This window comes from Panthera leo, chromosome B4 (assembly GCF_018350215.1).
Source record: "Panthera leo isolate Ple1 chromosome B4, P.leo_Ple1_pat1.1, whole genome shotgun sequence".
Taxonomy (NCBI): domain Eukaryota; kingdom Metazoa; phylum Chordata; class Mammalia; order Carnivora; family Felidae; genus Panthera; species Panthera leo.
In genome coordinates, this window is record NC_056685.1 from 129,253,288 (window position 1) to 129,272,184 (window position 18,897).

General features: G+C 56.1%; 1 protein-coding gene across 1 annotated transcript; it reads right to left on the bottom strand.

The window, feature by feature from the left end:
• Positions 1–642: 642 nt before the first annotated feature.
• MB (myoglobin) lies at positions 643–9,595 on the bottom strand. The gene is made up of 4 exons (XM_042944666.1): positions 9,532–9,595; positions 9,334–9,436; positions 4,700–4,922; positions 643–1,328 (listed from the first exon to the last, which is right to left on the bottom strand). The coding sequence occupies exons 2-4, from the start codon at positions 9,426–9,428 to the stop codon at positions 1,182–1,184; spliced, it is 465 nt and encodes a 154-aa protein (XP_042800600.1). The 5' UTR covers positions 9,429–9,436; positions 9,532–9,595; the 3' UTR covers positions 643–1,181.
• Between the last annotated feature and the right edge of the window lie 9,302 nt (positions 9,596–18,897).

Here is an 18,897-nt window from a genome sequence, read left to right on the forward strand (position 1 = left end):
ACCTCTGCTCTAGCCTGCTTCCCGGTGTCCACTGTCACAAGCCAATGTTTTATTCTGGGTCCTCACAGCTGTATCACACATTCTGTCTGTGTGCTCGGCATTTGTAGATACGCTCGTGGCTCCTGGCCGGCGTTTATAGGTTATTCGCCTTGCGTCTGTCCTTTCTCTGTGGCCAGAAGGTCAGTGCCTGCCACTGGCTGGCCACCTCTTTGTCTCCCCGACTGGAGTCCCCGCTGCCTTCCCAGCTTTGAACCCAGATTTGCCCCTTAACTAGCTGGTGTCCTTGGCATGTTCTTTAAGCTGCTGTGTCCACGGTGACCACCTCCTCTGGGTCCTCTCCTCTGGGTGCCCTGCAATTTTTGGCCTCTTCCCGCAAAGGTCTGCTGACCACTCTCCTGACCAGACGGGGCTCTCCCCGCCATCGCCTGTGCCCGGCACCGTCCCTGCCACTGAGGAGTGACCTAAGGAAGGCAGGTATCCGTTCCTCTCTCCTTCCTGCTCCCTCCTCTCCCTCCTTTACCCAGTTTCCCTCCTCTCCTTTCCCCCAGCCTCCTCCCCACGCACACAATCCCAGCCATTTCTTCCTTGGGGCCCCTTCACTTGCTCCAGGAGAGGAAGATCACCAGGCAGAGGCAGAGACTGTCATGTTGCAGGCTCTTTTATTAAAGCCAGGTGAGTTACTCCATTAGCTGAAAAGGCACACTTAGGTTCCAGAAACCCCCACCCCACCCCACCCTCCACCGCCCTGCCACCTCCTTTGGGATGGGTGTGGCTGCCCCACTCTGCCCAGACCCGTTTCTCACGGCAGAGGGGCATCTGGTGGGGGTGATGGGTCAGAGAATCTGTATGTTTACGGCTTGGATTTGGGATTAGAGGCGCGGGTGACGGGTTGGGTTTGGAGACTGGAGGAATTGGGTTGGAGTCGGGGAGAGAGGAGAGAGGCTGCGGGGCGGCAGAGAGCAAAGGGCCACACTTCCGGTTCCCGGGGTGATGACCCCCACAAGGAGCTCAGTCCAGATGAAGCCAGCCCGAACAGCCTCCCCCTCCCTCCCCTCCCCCACCCGCCTCTCAGAAACAAAGCAGACACTCAGAAGCAAACTCTACGTGGCTACAGGAGACCCAGCGCCACCCTCCCCTGGGGCCGGGCGTCCCCGTGGGTGGGGGTGGGGTCGTGCAGGGGCTTAGCCCTGGAAACCCAGCTCCTTGTACTTGGCAGCAATGTCGTTCCGGAACAGCTCGAGAGCCTTTCTCATGGCCGCCTGGGCGTCAGTGCCGAAGTCGTGGGGATGTTTGCTCTGGAGAACGTGGATGATGGCCTCTGAGATGAACTGCAGCGGGATGGATGAGAGGGGTGCTGGTCATGGGGGCGGACACGCCAGGAGCCAGGGGGCAATCAGGCCGAGTCCCACCTTCTTTTTATCTCAGGGCCATTTATTGAGCGCTTACTGTGTACCAGGCATGCTTCCAAGTGGTCTCTGAGATTAATTCCTTTTATCCCTGCAACCCCGGGAGACAGGTATAAATGGGGGACCAGGCCTGTCCCAGTACAGACCCAAGGTTGTGCGGCCCAGTGGGTTGGCTCACCCACCACCCTCCTTGGCTAGTGTTCAGGATGTGGGTCCAGCTGCGGCCAGACAAGGGCCCGGGCGCCGCCTCCATGCAGACAGCTGAAAGGAGGGAAATGCTCCCATTCCATGGTTTTATCCAGAAGTTTGCAGTCAGAAAACCTAGATAGAGAGAAACTATGTCCAGGGTGCCTAGGGGTGGGTCAGTCGGATAGGCGACCGACTTCGGCTCAGGTCATGATCTCGCAGTTTGTGAATTCGAGCCCCACGTTGGGCTCTGTGCTGACAGCTCAGAGCTTGGAGCCTGCTTCGGATCCTGTCTCTCTCTCTCTCTCTCTCTCTCTGCCCCTCCCCTGCTCACGCGCTGTCTCTCAAAGATGAATAAACGTTAAAAAAATGTTTTTTAAGGAAGAAACTATTTCCATCTGTGTATATTTGATTTTTGCATTTAATGGCTTCATAGGGTTATTGCTTGAAGCAGCCTATTGGGGGCGGAGCGGGGGTGCAGAGCATCCTATATTCTGTGCCAAGCACAGAGCTGGTGCTCAGAATTCTTGGTGGGCGGGAAGGAGGGAAGAAGAGGGAAGGATGTGGCCTATGGCTTGCCCCCAGGACCCATACTGTCTTCTGCCAGCCTCGCCGTCACCATCACGCTTGCTTGGGCACCCACGATTTCCTTGCCAGGAACACCTACAGCATGGCGGCTTTAGCGACTCAACGATCTCATGGGCGTAAAATGCTACTGTGCTCTTCCGACAGGGAATCAAGCTTTGATGTCAACCACAGCCCTGGCCGGCGCACTAAGCGGTGTCACTTTACAGAGGCCGCGACGGGAAAGTAGCCAGACTGAGGTCACATAGCAAGAGGACTTTGCACCCCGGGGGCGGGGGGTGGGGAGGTGGGCCAACAGCCGCCAGAGCCAAGGACGGAGGCAGTGACCGTACCTCGTTTTCCCGTTTTCTCGGGGCGCCCCGAGTGCAAGTGACCACGGGCAGGTGGGTGGGGGGGGGCTTGGGCTGCCATGGAGCAAGCCCCGCCCCTGGAAAACGTGGGATACCCAACCTCCCGGCTCAACTCCGCCGTGACCCTCATGTGTGACTTATGAAGAGCATGGAAGGGGAGGAACAGACACGGGCCCTGCCTTCGATCTTGCAGGGATCCACGCAGTAAACTAAGCTCGTTTTCAGCAGACCTGGTTTCTAGTCCCCCCGCTTCCAGTGCTACCTTCTCTTTCTGAGCCTTGTTCCCTTGTCCCCCCGGAGGGGATATGTCTTTCCGGTTGTGTTGGGAGCCCATCCCCACGCCACTGGGGTTCAGAGATGCGAGAGCCAGGGTCTGCCCTCGGGAAGCTCATGTCCCAGCCAGGAGACAGCTGGGTAAAGAGATGAATTACAGTACAGCCGGGCAGGCGCCGTGACAGAGAATGAGGATAAAGCGCCTTTGCAGGGGGGCGGGGGGGGGGGGGGGGGGGGAGGGCGCCGGTGGACAGAGCAGCTGACGGCCGGCCGTGTGCAGAGGAGGTGGCTTCTAAGCGGGGCCCTGGAGGATGGACAGGGATTTGCTGACAAGAGAAGATGGGGAGGGCAGGGGCCACAGCAGGCACGGAATCTCAAAGGCAGGACAGGCTCCTTGTGTCTGTGATGCTGAGTGGGATGAGCGGGCCAGGTTGTCTACGTGTGATTTGCGGGGGCAGCTGGGGCGCAGGGAGGTGAGGCTGAGAGGCTGACGAGGGGTGTGGCGGTGGCCGATGGGAGATATTGTACCGCAAGGGTTAAGGGCTTGAGTTCCGGAGTACTGCTGATCAGACTGTACCTACTGGCTGTGTGACCTTGGGCAAGCTACCTAATCTCTCTGAGCCTTCAGTTTCCAAATCTGTAAAGTGAGTATGCGAAAGGTACCTGCCTGGCACAGAGTCTGCTAATTGCCTGCCCAATGTCCATTTTCTCCTTCTTCCTTGGTAACAGAACACTGGTTGTATTTGCAGTGGCAACAGACCACATTTCCCAGCTTTCCATGCAGACGGGTGTGGTCTTGTAACTAACTTCTGGCCAACGAGATACAAAGGAAACTGTTGGGTGGGATTTCTGCGACTCCTTAAAAGAGAGCTTTCCTCTCTTCTTCCTGCTTCCTGTTGGGAACGTGGACCAGATGGCTGGAGCTCTAGCAGCCATCTTGGACCATGAGTCAACTTTGAGGACTCATGCCAACATTGGCCTGAAAGAGGCTGCATTCTCGGTGACCGTGGGGCCCCCACACCAGCTCTGGACTCCCCAGCTCTGAACTTCCTTTGCGTCAGAGAAAGAGAGGACACTGAATGCCTTCAATCTCAGGGAGATTTCGAGAATTCCACGCAGTGATCCAGGCAAATGCCCACCCTAACTGGTAGCTATCACCGCTACCTTTATCCTCGTCGTTGCATCAGCCTGCCTGCTGCTCCCATCCTGAGGGATTGCACCTATCCCGAAGGCCCTTTATCCCCCAGATCTCAATGCTCCCTCTTGCCACACCCCTCCTCCCACTGGTTATAAAGGCAGTTCAGGCTCTCCCCTGCCCACCCAACTCCTCAGCCCCTCACAGGAGGTTCAAACCAACTTCTCTTGCCTAGGACACCCGAGGCCTCTCCTTCTTCATCTGTAAAGATGCTGGAACCAGTATCACCAGCCTGTGGGCCACCCCCAGCCCAGGATCGAGCCCCCGCTCCTGTCCTCCTGCCTCACGACTCCTGCACACATCAGGCTCCAGATGGCACAGGGGTTAGGCACTGAGGGCTTGGGGGAGTAGAGCCCTAGTTTGAATCCTGTGGGCAGCTATTGCCCTCCCTGTGCCTCAGTTTTCTCATCTGCCCAGTGGGTGTGATAATGGTACCTCCCCGTGGTGGGGGGAGTGCAAGTGGTGCCCCCAATATCCAATCTCCCTTACTTCCCCGGACGACATACCGATCTGGGGGAGAAATGGGTTTCCTCTCAGTGACCGCAGGGGTGACAGCTCGTTTTACAGATGAGGAAACTGGGGCTCAAAGAGGAACGATGTGGGTCACCCACAAGTCAGTGGCTGAGCTGGGACTCGAACCCCAAATCCCAGCCCTTCGAGGCCTCCCCTTCCACCCTCCCACCCGCCCCTGCCCTGCCTCCCACCTCCAGGTACTTGACGGGGATCTTGTGCTTGGTGGCATGTGACTGGGCCAGGGGCTTCAGCTCCGCCTCGTGCTGGCCCTTCTTCTTGAGGATGCCCCCCAGGGCGGTGAGCACCGTGTTGCCATGCTTCTTCAGGTCCTCGGAGCCCTTCATTTCATCCTCTGTCTTCAGGTGCTTGAACTTTTCGAACTTCTCCAGGGTCTCCGGGTGGCCCTTGAAGAGGCTGCGGGCACAAGGGGGGCTGGAGTCAGACACAGGGGCTGGAGGTGGTGAGACACACGAGTTCCAGTCCCGGCCCCGCTATCTCCCAGCTGCGTGACGTCGGGCCATGCGCTTTACCTCTCTCTGTGCTTCTGCTTCCTCATCCAAGCATGGGGGATAACTGGTGCCTACCTAGAGCAGCGCTGTGGGGGCTCGGTGGGCTGTGTAAAGGCTTGCCTTGCTTATTTCAGGTCAGTAGCATCTGCCTCTCCATTGCTACTCGAGAGGTAGGAAGGAAAGATGTGCCTGCCTCGCTCCCTGGCTCCACCCGATTTTCTCTGAGTCGCCTGGGGAGTAGGTGATTAAATCGCATCACGGGTACGAGGCAGAAGGGCCAAGTGGAAGCGGGTCTGCGTGACTCAAGACGTCGACTGCGCAGGGGACCATCTCTGCAAGCTTCCTGCCTACGGATCATCCTTTGGCTGCTTAAATACTTGCAGCTACAGGAGACTCACTACTTCCTGTGTTAGCTCTCAGGCTCAGAAAGTCCTTGCTTATTTTGCTCAGATGCCCTGTACCTCCCAGGCCCCTCAGATGGTGAGGCCCAGGGAGGGAGCCACCTGCCAAAGACCAGGTCTCCACTCCTGCCAGGGAGCCAGGGAGCCAGGGAGCTTAGCTGCAGAGGGACTCTGCCCTGAGCCACACCTGTAGCCCTGGAGCTCGGTCTTTCCTGTTCTGGAAAGGTGGGTGTCGGTTAAAGGGAGTCATACCTGCCGCCTCGGTGGGAGGTGGCTGTCCCCGTTCCACTGTGGGCCAATGGAGCACAGAGGCAAGTGACATGGGTCGGTGGCAAAGCCCGAACCAGAGATCAGATGGTTCTGTAAGTCATGGGCCCTCTCTCTCTCTCTCTCCCTGTCATACCCTGAAATGTTTGCAGGAGTGGCCCTGTCTCCCCAGCCTTCCCCTCCTTCTGTCTAATGGCTTCGGGTCCTTGCAAGGTTCCTCTTTTTGTAGCTTCCTGGCCCAGCCACTTGCTTTTTCAGCCCTGCGGTGGACACACTCCGGTGTGTGAAAGCATCTCACAGCACACACCCATACTCACGTGCATGCACACACGTGTGCACCAAGTAGCACAAACAGGGAGCACACCCTTCTCCCGGGAGCTCATCCCTCCTGCATCCCCCAGAACTCCCAGGGCGATCCACAGCCATGCCCCACGTCCCCATCTCACCCCCCGTCCTGGCCCGGCCAAGCCTGTGTGGCCGGGACAGCTCATCCCTGGCACTTTTCACCCAAGGGTCCTATTATTATCTGGTGACAATGATCCTTGAACTCCTGCCTGGCAGAGGTGAGACCTAGCACCCACAGGTGAAGGTCGGAGGTCGGGACGCTGGAGGGAGCCTATCTGGGGCAGAAGAGGGCCAAGGACCTGGTACCCAAGGCAACCAGGGATCTCAGATATTTGGGGAGCCCCCAAGATGTCTGGGAGAAAGAACACGGGGATGAGAGTTACAAAAGCTGAGTTCTGGTCCCAGGTCCACCTCCAACGTGCTGCGTGACATTGAAAAAGTCACTCAGCTTCTCTGGGTCCTGGTTCAGCCATCCATAAATCAAAAGGGTTGGTCTGGCTGATATTTCAGCCTCCAGCTGTAAGGCTGGACCCCTGCCTCACCTTCCACTCTGTGCCAGTCAGCCCGCGAGCGAGCCCAGATTTACCTTCAACGGTGCAGGAAAACCAGGCCAATGAGTGCCCACCAGATCATTCTGGCATCACTCAGCCGCTTCCCTCCCTTGGCCCAAAGTCCTGCAGCTGGGAGCCCCAGGCAGCCACAGAAGGCCATACCTGGATTTGCCTAAGGGCAGCACCCCGGAAAATGGACAGACGAAGCCCGTCGGCCCGCGGAAAAGGATGGACAGACTTTCACTCCTGTTTCAGGAGCCCTCACTTGCCTTGCGTCTTCAGCTTCAATCCTACGTCCACCTGCTTTGCTTTTCGCAGGCCTGCAGGCAAGTCAGCGAGGAAGGAGGCCACCTCCCAGCTGTCCTCTGAACGGAGGCCCAATCGGACACCCACACGGGAGATGGAGACTCCGACGTGCGGAATGCCTTCCCTGCTCTAGGCAGAAGAACCGGGCTGGGCAGGGCAGCCCCGCTCTGATGTGCCAAGAGCAGAGCGCTCCAGAGCAGCCGTGCTGGGTGCAAGCCGCCTGGATGTGAATTCCAGCTGTGCGACTTGGGGCAAGTTACTTAACCTCTCTGTTAAGGGTGGTGATCCTAATATCTACCTCATCGGGTGCTTGGGAGGCTGAGTTAATATACGGGAATCGCCGAGCCCGGGGGCTGGGGGTGTCCTTTGTGACTTGCAGCAAAGCCCTCAGTGTTTTGTTAACAGGCTCCACTGAACAGAATATGCCGTCTTTTACAAGAGGAGTAGGAGAAGTGACCTTGCCAAGGTCAGTAAGAAGGCCCAGGCTCAGCCTCTGGAACAGAATCAAGTGGCCAGCTCCCACAGAGGCAGGTGCAGCTCTGGGGGTTAGCACCCCCTCCCTTCGCTCTACACGCAGGGAGGCCCTCCTCCCCGGACCCCGCACAGTAAGAGGGCAGAACCCGTTGGCATGGTCTCTGCGTGCCCCACGGCCTAAGACGTGACGGGGCATTGGGCTTTCTGGGACCTTTCAGGGGCCAGGAGCCTCAGGCATCACATCCCATCCCCGGCCCCTGGCCCTTGGTAGGTGTCCCTGATCCACTCTGGAGAGGGAGGGAAGGTTTCCCCTGATGACACAATACCCCAAGTCTCCTTCAAGTCGCTGCCTTGGGGGCTAATGGCCCCCAGATCACCTTGGAGAGACTTGTGCTTTGCAAACTGGTCTCCAACCCCAACTACCCTGCCTCCTCTCCAAAAGCGAGGGAGGAGCACGGGCTCAGGGAATGCCAGGGCATGAGAGCGGAGAGGGACCTCAGAGACCCTGGCAGACAATCGCTTCGTTCAGCCGATAGGCAAGCAGGAGGAGTGAGTCACTCAGAGAGGAGGAGTGACTTATCCAAGGTCACACAGCAAAGGTGCCTAAGGAGCTGATGTCAACTTGGGGGAAACTTTTGTCCCATCCAACAGGACCTGTTGCAGCCCCAGCGGCCTGCTGGCAGGGACAGGAGGAGAAAGACACAGGGAACATCCCCCATGATGCCGGTCGGAGTAAACAGAGAACGTGACCATCCTTCCCCAAGTGTTTCTAGCGTGGATGACTCAGGGCTCAGACTTCGGATCACAGATCCAGACATGGGAGCCGGATAGAAGTGCAGCCCAAGGAGACCAAAAAGGCATCTGAGTGGGAGAGGGAAACCTGGCTCGTGACGTGACGAAGGAGAAACTCGTCTGTAAATGAAAGCGTGAAGGACAATCCATTCACTCGTGGCCACCCCAGGGCCACTTTCTCCCAGGTGCAGAAATGTGGATTTATACCCCATTAGATATTTGACTTGCGCTGGCCCAGAGCGTGAGAGAAGGCACCTGGAGAAGAGGGGTCCAACACCGTCTGGGGTGGAAGGCAATGAGAAAATAAAATTCTGCTTACAAGCCACACACCATCCTTTATTTACAACGCTTGGAATTTTGTTTTCTTTTGTTTTTGTTCAGGAACCCCTGCAGTCAAGATGTGCTTGGAGACCACACTATTCAGAGCTCTCAAATTCAAGACTTCCTCAACATCAAAAGTCCCTAATGGGCCTCTGTCTTCTATTTTCTAATTATAATACTTCGCAGGTCCTTAAGCTAGCTCCATCCGTAACAATCACTAACATCTTCTAGAACCTGCTATGTTCCAGGAACAGCACCAGGCCCCTTACATGCATTATCTTATTTAACTCTCACTTCTACTTTAAAGGGTAGCACGGAACAGCCCCGCCCATTGTATAGGAGAGGAAACTGAGACTCAGAGAGGTTGTGTGCCTTCCCAAAGGTCACACAGCGGTTCGGAGGCCGAGCCAGCTCTAGAGCCTGTGGGTCTTTATCTTGAAGGCCATGTCTCAGTCTTGACAGTTTATAGACCTTTACGGATTTGTGGCGCGGGGAGGTCCTGCCCCTCTCAGGTCCTGTTTGTCCTCGTCCATTTAGTGAAGCGTCTGGACAGGATCTCTCAGGGCCCTTGTTAACTATGACTGCCTACGATTCTAGGATTCCTCTTGGTGGGCGCTAGGCATCCGGGGTTTGATCACCAGGCTTCTCCCACTGCTGGCACAGGCCCGGGATGGATCTCTTTTCCTTTCTGGACGCCAGTCCCTGACACTTACAAGCAAAGGAAAACCAAATGAAGGTGTTAACAAAGTCGACCGACACAGCCAACTGGTCAACCCTGGGCAACGATTCCGCCTTGCAGGCACGCACCCTTGATCTTTGGGGAGTGGGTGACAGAGGCAATGGGGTCTCTTCCTTTTACCTGATGAGGACCTCCTGCCCGTGGCCCGCGAGGTCGGTCTCCACCTTCCCCCAGACGTTCAGCACCAGCTGCCACTCTCCGTCGCTGAGCCCCATGGCGCAGTCTGAGGAAGACAGAAAGAGGGAGTCCGGGCCGACTCGGTGTCCTGGCTCTGACAGCCGGGGTTTGAGACCGCCCGGCCCCAAAGGGATTTTATACCTTCCCTAAAGCTCGACACAGATCACTTGACGGCTCGTTCACTCTCCCCTCCTCTCCCTCCTCCCTCCTTTTCATGAGGGGTCTAATCTTTTCCTTTCTGTAGCTCTCACATGGGAGCTATTTTGGGGCAGGTGCCATTGTGGGGAGGTAGGACAGCTCAGGCCACAGGGGCGCGGGGGGGTGTTTGTGTATGTGGCAAGAGCAGGGGAGGAGGCTGGGCCACTGTGTGGAGTCTCAGAGGCCAGCAAAAAGGGCACCACCAAGGCCGACGCCAGCAGCCTGAAACTCAACTCTCCCTGTTGTCAACCATCCCAAGGAAACTGTCATGTTTCCAAGCTCGGGCAGCGGCTCCTGGGCTGGCCCTGGGACTGTCCTGGTCCTTAACAGTCTCCTTGTCCACAGTCTGCCCATGTTGCCGGAGAGCCCCTACCCAGCCAGAAGTGGGGGGGTGAGAGAGGGGAGGGAGCCGAGGTGGTTCCTACTTATAGCTGGGCGTCTATCCACAGGCTCTTGGAGTCTGGATTTTTCTACCCCACCCAGAAAACTGGCTTCGTGGCCCTCGTGGCCTTTGCTCAAGTATTTCCTTCTGAGAAGTTTTGCTTGGCACACCCCCTCCAGGCCCCATTAATGTCCTCCTCCTTCCACTTATTTGGGTGGGCTCCCCTGTTGTACGGCTCCCTTCATCGTGCTGTATTTCTTAGTTTCCATGCTGGCTCTGCCACGAGTGTGTTAGAGCAGCCGGTACGTGTAGGGACATGCCGGGCCCTCCTCCGAGCACTTCACATTTGGTAACTTGTTTAATCCCCTGACAGCCGTATCTCTAGGACAGACATGGCATCGTCCTCGTTTATTCAGGGGGGGAGTTAGGGAAAACTGTCACGGTCACATAGCTGGTGGTAGAGCTGGGATTTGAACCCAGAAAGTCAGGCTCTTGGGTTCATGCCCCCGAATACCTTACTCACTTATGTTTTATTGACTTCTGTATCTCTTGGACCTCACACAGTGCCCTGTACCAAATCGTAGCTGAACAAATATTTGTTGAATAAATAGATGGTCTTGCAAGGGAGCCAAGGGAGGATGGTTGGCCTTCTTTGTATTTATCCATCATCCATCCATCATCTAGCCACCCACCCATCCATGCATCTCTCCATCGTCCACGTATGGGTTCATCCATCCACCACCCACCCACCCACCCACTCCCCCATCCATCATCTGCCCATCCATCCATAATCCATCCATTCGTCCATCCCACACATAGTGACAGACTACCTCTGGCGTGATGGAAACTGTGCCACATGCTCAGGACAATAAAACTAAATAAACACATCCCTGTGTTCAAGAAACTCACAGTCCCTTGGGGAGATATAAGGAGTAAGCTTACAGTACCGTTGTTTTAGTGCTATGATCAACGTACCAGGCCCTTCCTTCCATCTACACAGGACTTTACAGTTCACAAAGCACCTCCTTGGGCAGCATGACATCTGATTTTCACAGTGGCCCCACAAGGTAACGAGCATCACCCCATTTTATAGCTGTGGGCGGTGAGGTTCCAAAAGAATAAGCAAGTGCCCTGGCTGCCCTGGGTCTGTAATAGACACGTCCGTCACGACGACCCCACATAGACAGCTCTTTCTAAAAGCGACTGCTCTTTCCCAGTCCCTACATGACCATGTAGGGCCATGTGCTTCCCCCCGACCCCATGGCCAATCACAGCCGACTGGACCGGGACTGGCACCCAACCCGAGGCAGCCGATGGCAGGGCTCTACCCAACAGCCTCCATCTGTTAGCTACCTGAATCAGATCCCCTGTTCGAAATACAAGCAGGGACGTTTGGCAAGAATTGTCTAGGCGGTAGGAAACGCGGCGTCGAAGAGAGTCAGATCCATGGCCAGCACAGAGTAGGAACCCCAAGGTGGGGGCTCTTGAGTGTCACCTAGGGCCCAGAATTCATTCCGTTCCGATCTCTGTCAAGCCCGGCCCAATTACTGCGTGAGGGTCACCGCGAACTGCCACTTCCTGTCTGACCCCTCGCGGATCCTGTCAATGAACCCTGTTGACTCCTTTATCGAATCAATCAGCTGGTTCCTAAGCAGAGGCGTCTCTCTCCCTGACACGGTGCCCCAGGAGTCACATGGGAAGCTCCTGTTATCCCAGACCTCTGGGAGCCCAGCCACCTTTCACAGCAGAAGATGTGGTGGCAAAATGAGTAGCTAGAAATGTCACGGGGATTGGGGGGAGAGCTATCATTCATGCATTCATTCGTTCATTCGTTCGTTCATTCTCCTATTTGCTCAACAGCCTAGTACTAAGGGCTTACTCCGTGCCGGACCCAGGACAGAGGAAAGGCAATTCTGAGAGAATCTGCCAAGGGCTCAGACCCCCCAGCTTCGGCCCCTGCTGCCGGTCACTCGCTGGAGGCTGAGGCCAGCGCAGTGGCAGGGCAGGGCGGGGCGGCTTGGTACCCCGCCGGGCTGGAAGGGAGCAAGGACTTGGCAAGGTTACGCACCGGCCGCCCAGGGGCTGGTGAACAGCAGGGCGGGACCCAAATCTGAATCTTCCGCTCCACCATCTCCGGCCTCTGCACTTGTCTGGGGGCAGCCCGAGCATTTAAAAGCTCATCAAATCATTACCGATGCTCAAGTGTTTAATACGTAGCCGTCATCCCTTGGCAGGCACCCCCATTAACTGGCGTGCTCATGGAAACCTGTGGCTTTGAAGTCGATGGACCTTTTAAGTTTTACCATTTAAGCTAATAGGAAGGGGCCGACATCTGTTTGTACTTCGATATGTCTACACCAGAGCAGGCATTACCTAACAGTAGCTATGGCTACCTGGAGGCACCAGCTTTGTTTGGGGACTATAATTATCCCGGTGACAGCCTTCCAGTGGCCGGGGCAAGGAAGCTGGAGGTGCACGAAATAGGAAAACCAGGCCCCCTTTGCGGGCACAAGCCTCACACTCGCGTGTCATACACGGACACGCACACCCACACGCGCGCACACACCGAGGTGGGTTAGTTCGATCCCTCCACGCTGGACCCGCCCCCATCCTCTTTCCTGTCCTCTCATGTCACAGAAGCCTTTGGGTGCAAAACTCCCGAGACATGTAGGATCATTCTCAAGTCTTCAACTTCTACAGTCTGGAGATCCCAGAGGGAAACTCTGGGGCGCCAAAGTCTTCGGGTTTGGCCGCTCTGGAAATTTGGGCTTGAGAGGTCCAGGGTCATAGAAAGGCAGAGATAGACAAGTGTAGATGCGTATAAGGCCATCGTGTCTAGAGGCTAACAGAAGACTTCGACAGCATCTTGTCCAAGTTCCCACTAAAGGCGGGGAATTCTCCCAGCGGATCATCCTCTAGCATCTGCTTGAATACTCCTAGGAGCAGCGAGCTCCTCACCTAAGACTTGCAAGAGTCTCCTTTATGATGAACCAAAATATGCCTTCTTGTCACGCTCGCTCCCTTGGGCACACTCTGCTGACTCTTTGGGGATAGAGAGGACCAGTGGAGTCTACTGAGAGGAGAGGGAGGCTGCATGCTCACTGAAGACTTTTCTTGTCCGTACTTGGACAAGGACTTGACCCGAGCACCGCCCCCCACCCCCCAACACACACACACACACACACACACACACACACACACACACACGGTAAGCCAGGAGCCAGTCTGGTGGAAAAAGACTGGTTTTGTGATCTTCAAGTCGGCAACTCCTGCTGAGCACATACACAAAGAGAATTCTCTAGCAAGGGGCTTCCAGCATCCTGCCCCTCCCCCCCTCCCCCCCCCCCCCCCCCCCCCAGGTTTGAGTCCCCAGGTGGCTGTGCAAAGAGCGGCTCTCTTCCAGGACCTGGGAGTTTGCTAGCCCTTGGGCAGCTAACAACTCCCCAAGCGAATCTGGGGGATTCCACTTTAAGACTTCATCCAGGGGGTGACTTTAGCCCCAAAGAGCCAAGGGTCCCTTCAACCTTGACCACCTCCCTTTCTCCTCCTAGGAGCCTCCCCTTTGGAAGCCAGCCTGGCCAGTGCCTCCCGCCCGCCCAGCCTAGTTTGCTGCTTCCTGCCCGAGTCTGCGGTCCTGGTCCAGCGCCAGGCCCGACTCAGAGCAGACTCGACGGGGCGGCGGGACCCCCAAGCTTGCCCCAGACCCCACTCCGCCCAGCCTCCTGGCAGCCATTAGAACTGACCGCGTCTCCCTTTTTCCCCAGCTGTCCTCCAGGAGCCTGCAGCCAAGCGGCGGGCTGGGGGTGGGGAGAGGTGTCTTATAGCAGCTGGGGAGAGGCGCAGGGAACTAAAAATACAGTTGACATGGCAAGGCTCCTCCTCTCCCTGGAGGCCCAGAGGGGCTTTATTGGAAGAGGGCTGGCAGGGACACAAGGATCCCCAAATCCCAATAGCAGGTGTGGCCTGAGGACACCAGCCGTCCTTCCCCACCTCTCCGCTACTCAACCTCGGAGGAGGCGGCGTGGGGTGACTCCACCTTTCACCTGTCACCGGTGCGGCGCGGCCCCGCCTCCGCAGACCCTCGCCCTTCCTTCGCGGCCCATCTCGAAGAAACAGCGCCCCCTGCAGGAATCCTCCCCCAACTCCAACCCTCCCTCGCAGGTGCGCCTTCTTTCCCGCCTTGGGGCTCCAGCTCGGGGGCAGCCTTCTCTCTCTCCGCTTTGGGGTGCAGCTCCCCATTTCTACCCCGTGAGCTTCCTCGGGAGCAGACGTACCAAAACAATAGACACTCGCACCGCACTTCCTGCGCTCCAGGGGCACCGCGCCTCCCAGCAGCCATAAACCCCACCTCCCACGCGAGGAGGTGGAGACACAGAGAGGTTATAAGGAACCACCAAAGTCACACAGCTAGGAGATGCCAAGCACGAAGTTCGAACCCGGGTAGTCCGGTTTCGGGGTTGGTGCTTCCCAGCTGGAACTGGTCCAACTTGTGGATCGTTCTTCTTCTTCCCCCTCTCACCTTTCTGACAGCACACCTGGCAGAGAGCTGGGTCAGTAAGGTCTTTGAATGTTTGTATTATTGAACGGAGTCCATCCAGGGTCTTTTGGCTTCCCGGAGGTTAAGGCAAAGGCAGTCGGAAGGGTGACCGCCGGGTGGTCCTGCTGCCATCTAGTGGCAGCGAGGAGAAAAGCCTCCGCCTCTGGCTCCGCCGCTTCTACTGGGTCCCTGCGTTCGCCCCCCCCCCCCCCCCCCCCCCCCCCGCATCCACCCTCCCCTCCAACCAGGACGGGGTCTTTTCCCATCTCTATATTCGTGGCACCGACCAAGGACGGCTCCCCAAATTATTACAAGGGGAATAAAGCGTAGTTTTTGCTCTCAACGGACTCCGGGTTGAGTGGAGGAAATCCCTGGGGGGGATTTGGACCACACCAGAGACCCAAGCGAAGGGCTTTGGGAGGGTGGGAAGGCAGCCCGGGGTCTACACGGAGAAGATCTGCGGGCAGAGGCCACAAGGGGACTGGACCTTAGAGTATGAGGGAGCGTGCTGTGGGGGCCCCAAAGCAGAGGTAACAAACTGTGTGCGCAAAAGCCCAAGGGGTGCAGGGGATGCATGGGGAAAGGGGTGCAGGGAGGTGAGCCCACCTGGGAAGGCCCTTCTGCCTCAGAACCGGGACTGAAGACTTAGAATTGATTGTTGAAGTCCACAGACACGTGCTCACAGGGTGCCGGGCTCTGTACTGGGTTCCAGAGAGACCAAGGTGAATGCCACATGGTGCCTGGACGTTAGGGGGTGACGGGAGGGACGGATATGTACACAAATGATGATAAGGGCAGTAACGTAACAGGGATGGTGCAACATAGGGGTAAAACACAGGGAATCAGACAGCTGGATTCGATGCCTGGCCCCAGCACGTATTACTTTTGTGATCCAGGGAAGATATCATAACTTTCCAGGTTTTTTTTTTAATATTTATTTATTATTTTGGGGGAGGGGGTGAGTAGAGGAAGAGAGGGAGACACAGAATCCAACCAGGCTCCTGGCTCTGAGCTGTCAGCACAGAGGCCGATGTGGGGCTTGAACCCACAGACAGCGAGATCATGACCTGAGCTGAAGTCTGACACTCTGATTGAGCCACCCAGGCGTTCCCAGGGTTAGTTTTTGGTTTGTTTTTTTTTTTTTAATCTGTAAAATGGGAACTTTGAAAGTAGTTACCTATCTCAAATGTCTTCATGAGAAAGAAAATGGGGAGTGTATGTACAAGACTCAGCATGGTGCCTGGTATGCAGTAAGTGCTCAATAATTGTTCAGTGTGATATAAGGAACGTAGAAACCATTAAGGAGGAAATGATTAATGGTACCCAAGTACATGTAACAGTGAAGGTGATGCCTGAGTAGTAATTTGGAGGATTTTTTAAAAAAAATTTTGTTAAAGTTTATTTATTTTTGAGAGAGACAGAGACAGAATGCGAGTGGGTTGGGGGTAGAGAGAGAGGGAGACACAGAATCAGAAGCAGGCTCCAGGCTCTGAGCTGTCAGCACAGAGCCTGACGCGGGGCTCGAACTCACGAACCGAAGTTGGATGCTCAACCGACTGGACCACCAAGGCGCCCCGGAATTTGGAGGATTATTAAGGGTTTGCTGGCAGCAGAGTGAGGAAAAGATATTCTAAGCACAAGGACCAAAACATTCGAGGACATGGCAGTTGGTGGGTTTGGACCAGGTTTGCTTGTGGGTGACAAAAATTCCAAAATAACATGGCTTCAACAAGAGAAGATTCATTTCTCTTTCATATGGAAGTCCAGGAGTCGTGGTTCAGGGCTGGTAAGGTACAGACCCACGCACAGCCTACTTTAGCGCTCTGCCATATTATACACATGGCCTCCACCTCCTGATCCGAGGTGGTTGCTTGAGCTCCAGCCATCACGTCATCATTCCAACCAGCAGGAAGGCAAAAAGGGTAAACACAGTTGTGACCCCCGACCTTTCGGGACACTTTCTGAGGCTGTAATGAATACTTCCTCTCGTTGTACATTACACGACCACACCTTTCTACAAGGGAGGGCAGGAAACGTAGAGTTTATTTCTCTATGGCCATATCCCCAGACGCAAATTGGGAGTTCTACCACTTAGGAGGAAAGGGAGAACGCAAATGGGGTGCACACCAGACATTTCCACCACAGGGTTCGTAAAGAGCATGATCTGTGCAGGCAAATAGAAGCTCTTTGGTGTTTCTGTGGTGGGAAAAGAGAGCGAGGGAGGAAGGAATGGAAGATTCGACCAGAAAAGTAAACAGTGGCCAACCACGGGTGGCCTTGGGAGCCACAGGGGCTAAGATTTCTCCCCAGCAGCGAGCCTCTGGAGGGTTTTGAGCAGGGGAGGGCCAGTGGCTTTATGCTGTACTAGAAACACCACACTAGTTACAGGTGGGAATAAGGGCATGGAAGGGACAGGTCTGGAGACACGTCCCCCCAGCCTTGTATTCTGAAACGATGTTCACACATGCGGCAACGCTGAAAGAATTTTCCAGTGAACGCTGTATAGCCATCACCTGTGTTCCACCACGGACATTTGACTAAACTAGTTTGACCACATACCTATCCATCCCTGCGCGCGTATCCGTCAGTCTTCCTGATGGTTTGTGGCATTTCAAAGCAGGCTGCAAACATCTACCCGTCCCTCCCCTGTGAATCCTTCGGCAAGCAGGTCATTAATGAGGTGAATCCTTGGGCAAGCAGGTCATTAACGAGAGTTCAAGAGATGTTTGCCTTCTTTTCTTCTGCTGTAAAATTTACGTCCAATGAAGTGCACATGCCCGAAGCATTCGAGTCCAGATACCTGTGTTGGGCAACCCCCTATCAGAATACAGAGGATCAGCATCACCCCAGAAAGTTCCCGCCTGCCCCTTCCCGGCTCCGCCCCACCCCCACCACCTCCCAGAGGCAGCTACTGTTCCCTGTTTGGGTTTTTTTTCAGGCACCGGAGGTCTGTGGGAGGGGCTCCGAGCTGAGGGCTGAGGGACTGGGAGGAGAGGGGACAGACGCTCCAGGGGAGGCTGAGGGAGGTCCGTGAGTGGTGGAGCCCTGGGCCGGCAGGCAGCGGGGAGTCCGTGTCTGGCTGAGTGACTGGGCAGGTGGTGGCGCCCTTTACTAAGGCAGGCGGGGCACCCAGGAGGACAGGGGAGAGAACAAGTCTCTCTTGGGACGGCAGCACCTGCAGCATCTGGGTGACATGTGTCTAGCGGGCGTAGATCGGATGCGTCCCCGAGGCTGGACTGTCCTCTGGTGGGTGACGCTGGGGAAGTGGTGGCCGTGTTTCTCCAGCTTCTGTATCCTCCCGGGCCAAGCCCCACTGCCCACGAGGCTCCTGCCATCGGGAAAGGCAGAGAGCCCCTTCTCCACTGTCCGGAAGGCAGTGTGGACAGGGCACGGGTGTGGTCACATCTGGCTGGCAGGTCAGGAGAGGAGCCTTCCCTTCCGAGGGAGAGCCCCTGGGCTGTGTCCCTTCCTCCCCTCTCCTTCCCTCCTCTCTCCCTAGCATCCTGCAGCCACACCGCCCAGCCTTTTCCTAAAACCTCCTCCCTTCCCTCTAAAAACAACCAGAGCCCAAGTCCTAGCTCCCAGGACTCCTCCAGAGAAGAGGGCACCAGCCCTGCTGGGAGGGGACAGAGGAAGCAAAGACATGGACCCACACCCAGACCACAGCTGGGTTTTCTCTGGTTTATCCACAATCGAACCCAACTAAGATGCAACGAGTAATTTCTCTCTCAAAAGCCCACTTAGTCTGCTGGAGATATTCCTGTTCTTCCCCCTAGCATGACTTTGAGCTTTCCCTTGAGAATTAATTCCCTGACCGTATTCTGCTAGAAGAGAGGACTTGCCACCCCACCCCCCACCCCCATCCGGAGTCACCGCACGTGCTGAATCTACCTGGCGACTTGGAGAAGCTCCCGTTTACCCCATCAGACACAGAGCATGAGTGAGTGGTCAACGTAGAGGAAGCAGCAGTGATGGCCCCAGAGAGGGTGCCGAGGGAAGAAGAGAAGGACCCAGGGGAACACCCCAGCCTTTAAGGATTGGGGAGAGAAAGAGGAGGGGAGAAGGAAATTTCCGAGGACAGGGGGGAGCCCTGGGAAATTCTGAGCAGCGGTGGGAGGCAGGGGGAGGAGGGCGGGGTCAAGTGTGCACGTGGAGGATGGACGAGAGGGGAGCCACGCGGTGGGAGATGAATATGAAGAACTTCTTACATACTAGGCGTGGGTGAGGCTTGCAGCACAAACCAGGGCACATTAGTGTATTAGTTAGAGCGCTAGCTGCTGTAACAAACAGCCCCCGACCTCAGCGGCTTATTGGTTTTAATCGTGGCTTCTTGGTTTTAGTTGTCCTTCACCTCCATGAAGGTGGGGAGAGGGCTCTGCTCCACACAGCG

What these genes read in the sequence shown, in the direction of transcription:
- MB (XM_042944666.1), bottom strand. Translation starts at nt 9,428, where the DNA reads ATGGGGCTCAGCGACGGAGAGTGGCAGCTGGTGCTGAACGTCTGGGGG. An exon ending in GGGCAGGAGGTCCTCATCAG is followed by an intron (nt 4,923 to 9,333) that starts GTAAAAGGAAGA and finishes TTGTGCCCGCAG; the next exon opens with CCTCTTCAAGGGCCACCCGG. An exon ending in TCCCCGTCAAGTACCTGGAG is followed by an intron (nt 1,329 to 4,699) that starts GTGGGAGGCAGG and finishes ATCCCGCTGCAG; the next exon opens with TTCATCTCAGAGGCCATCAT.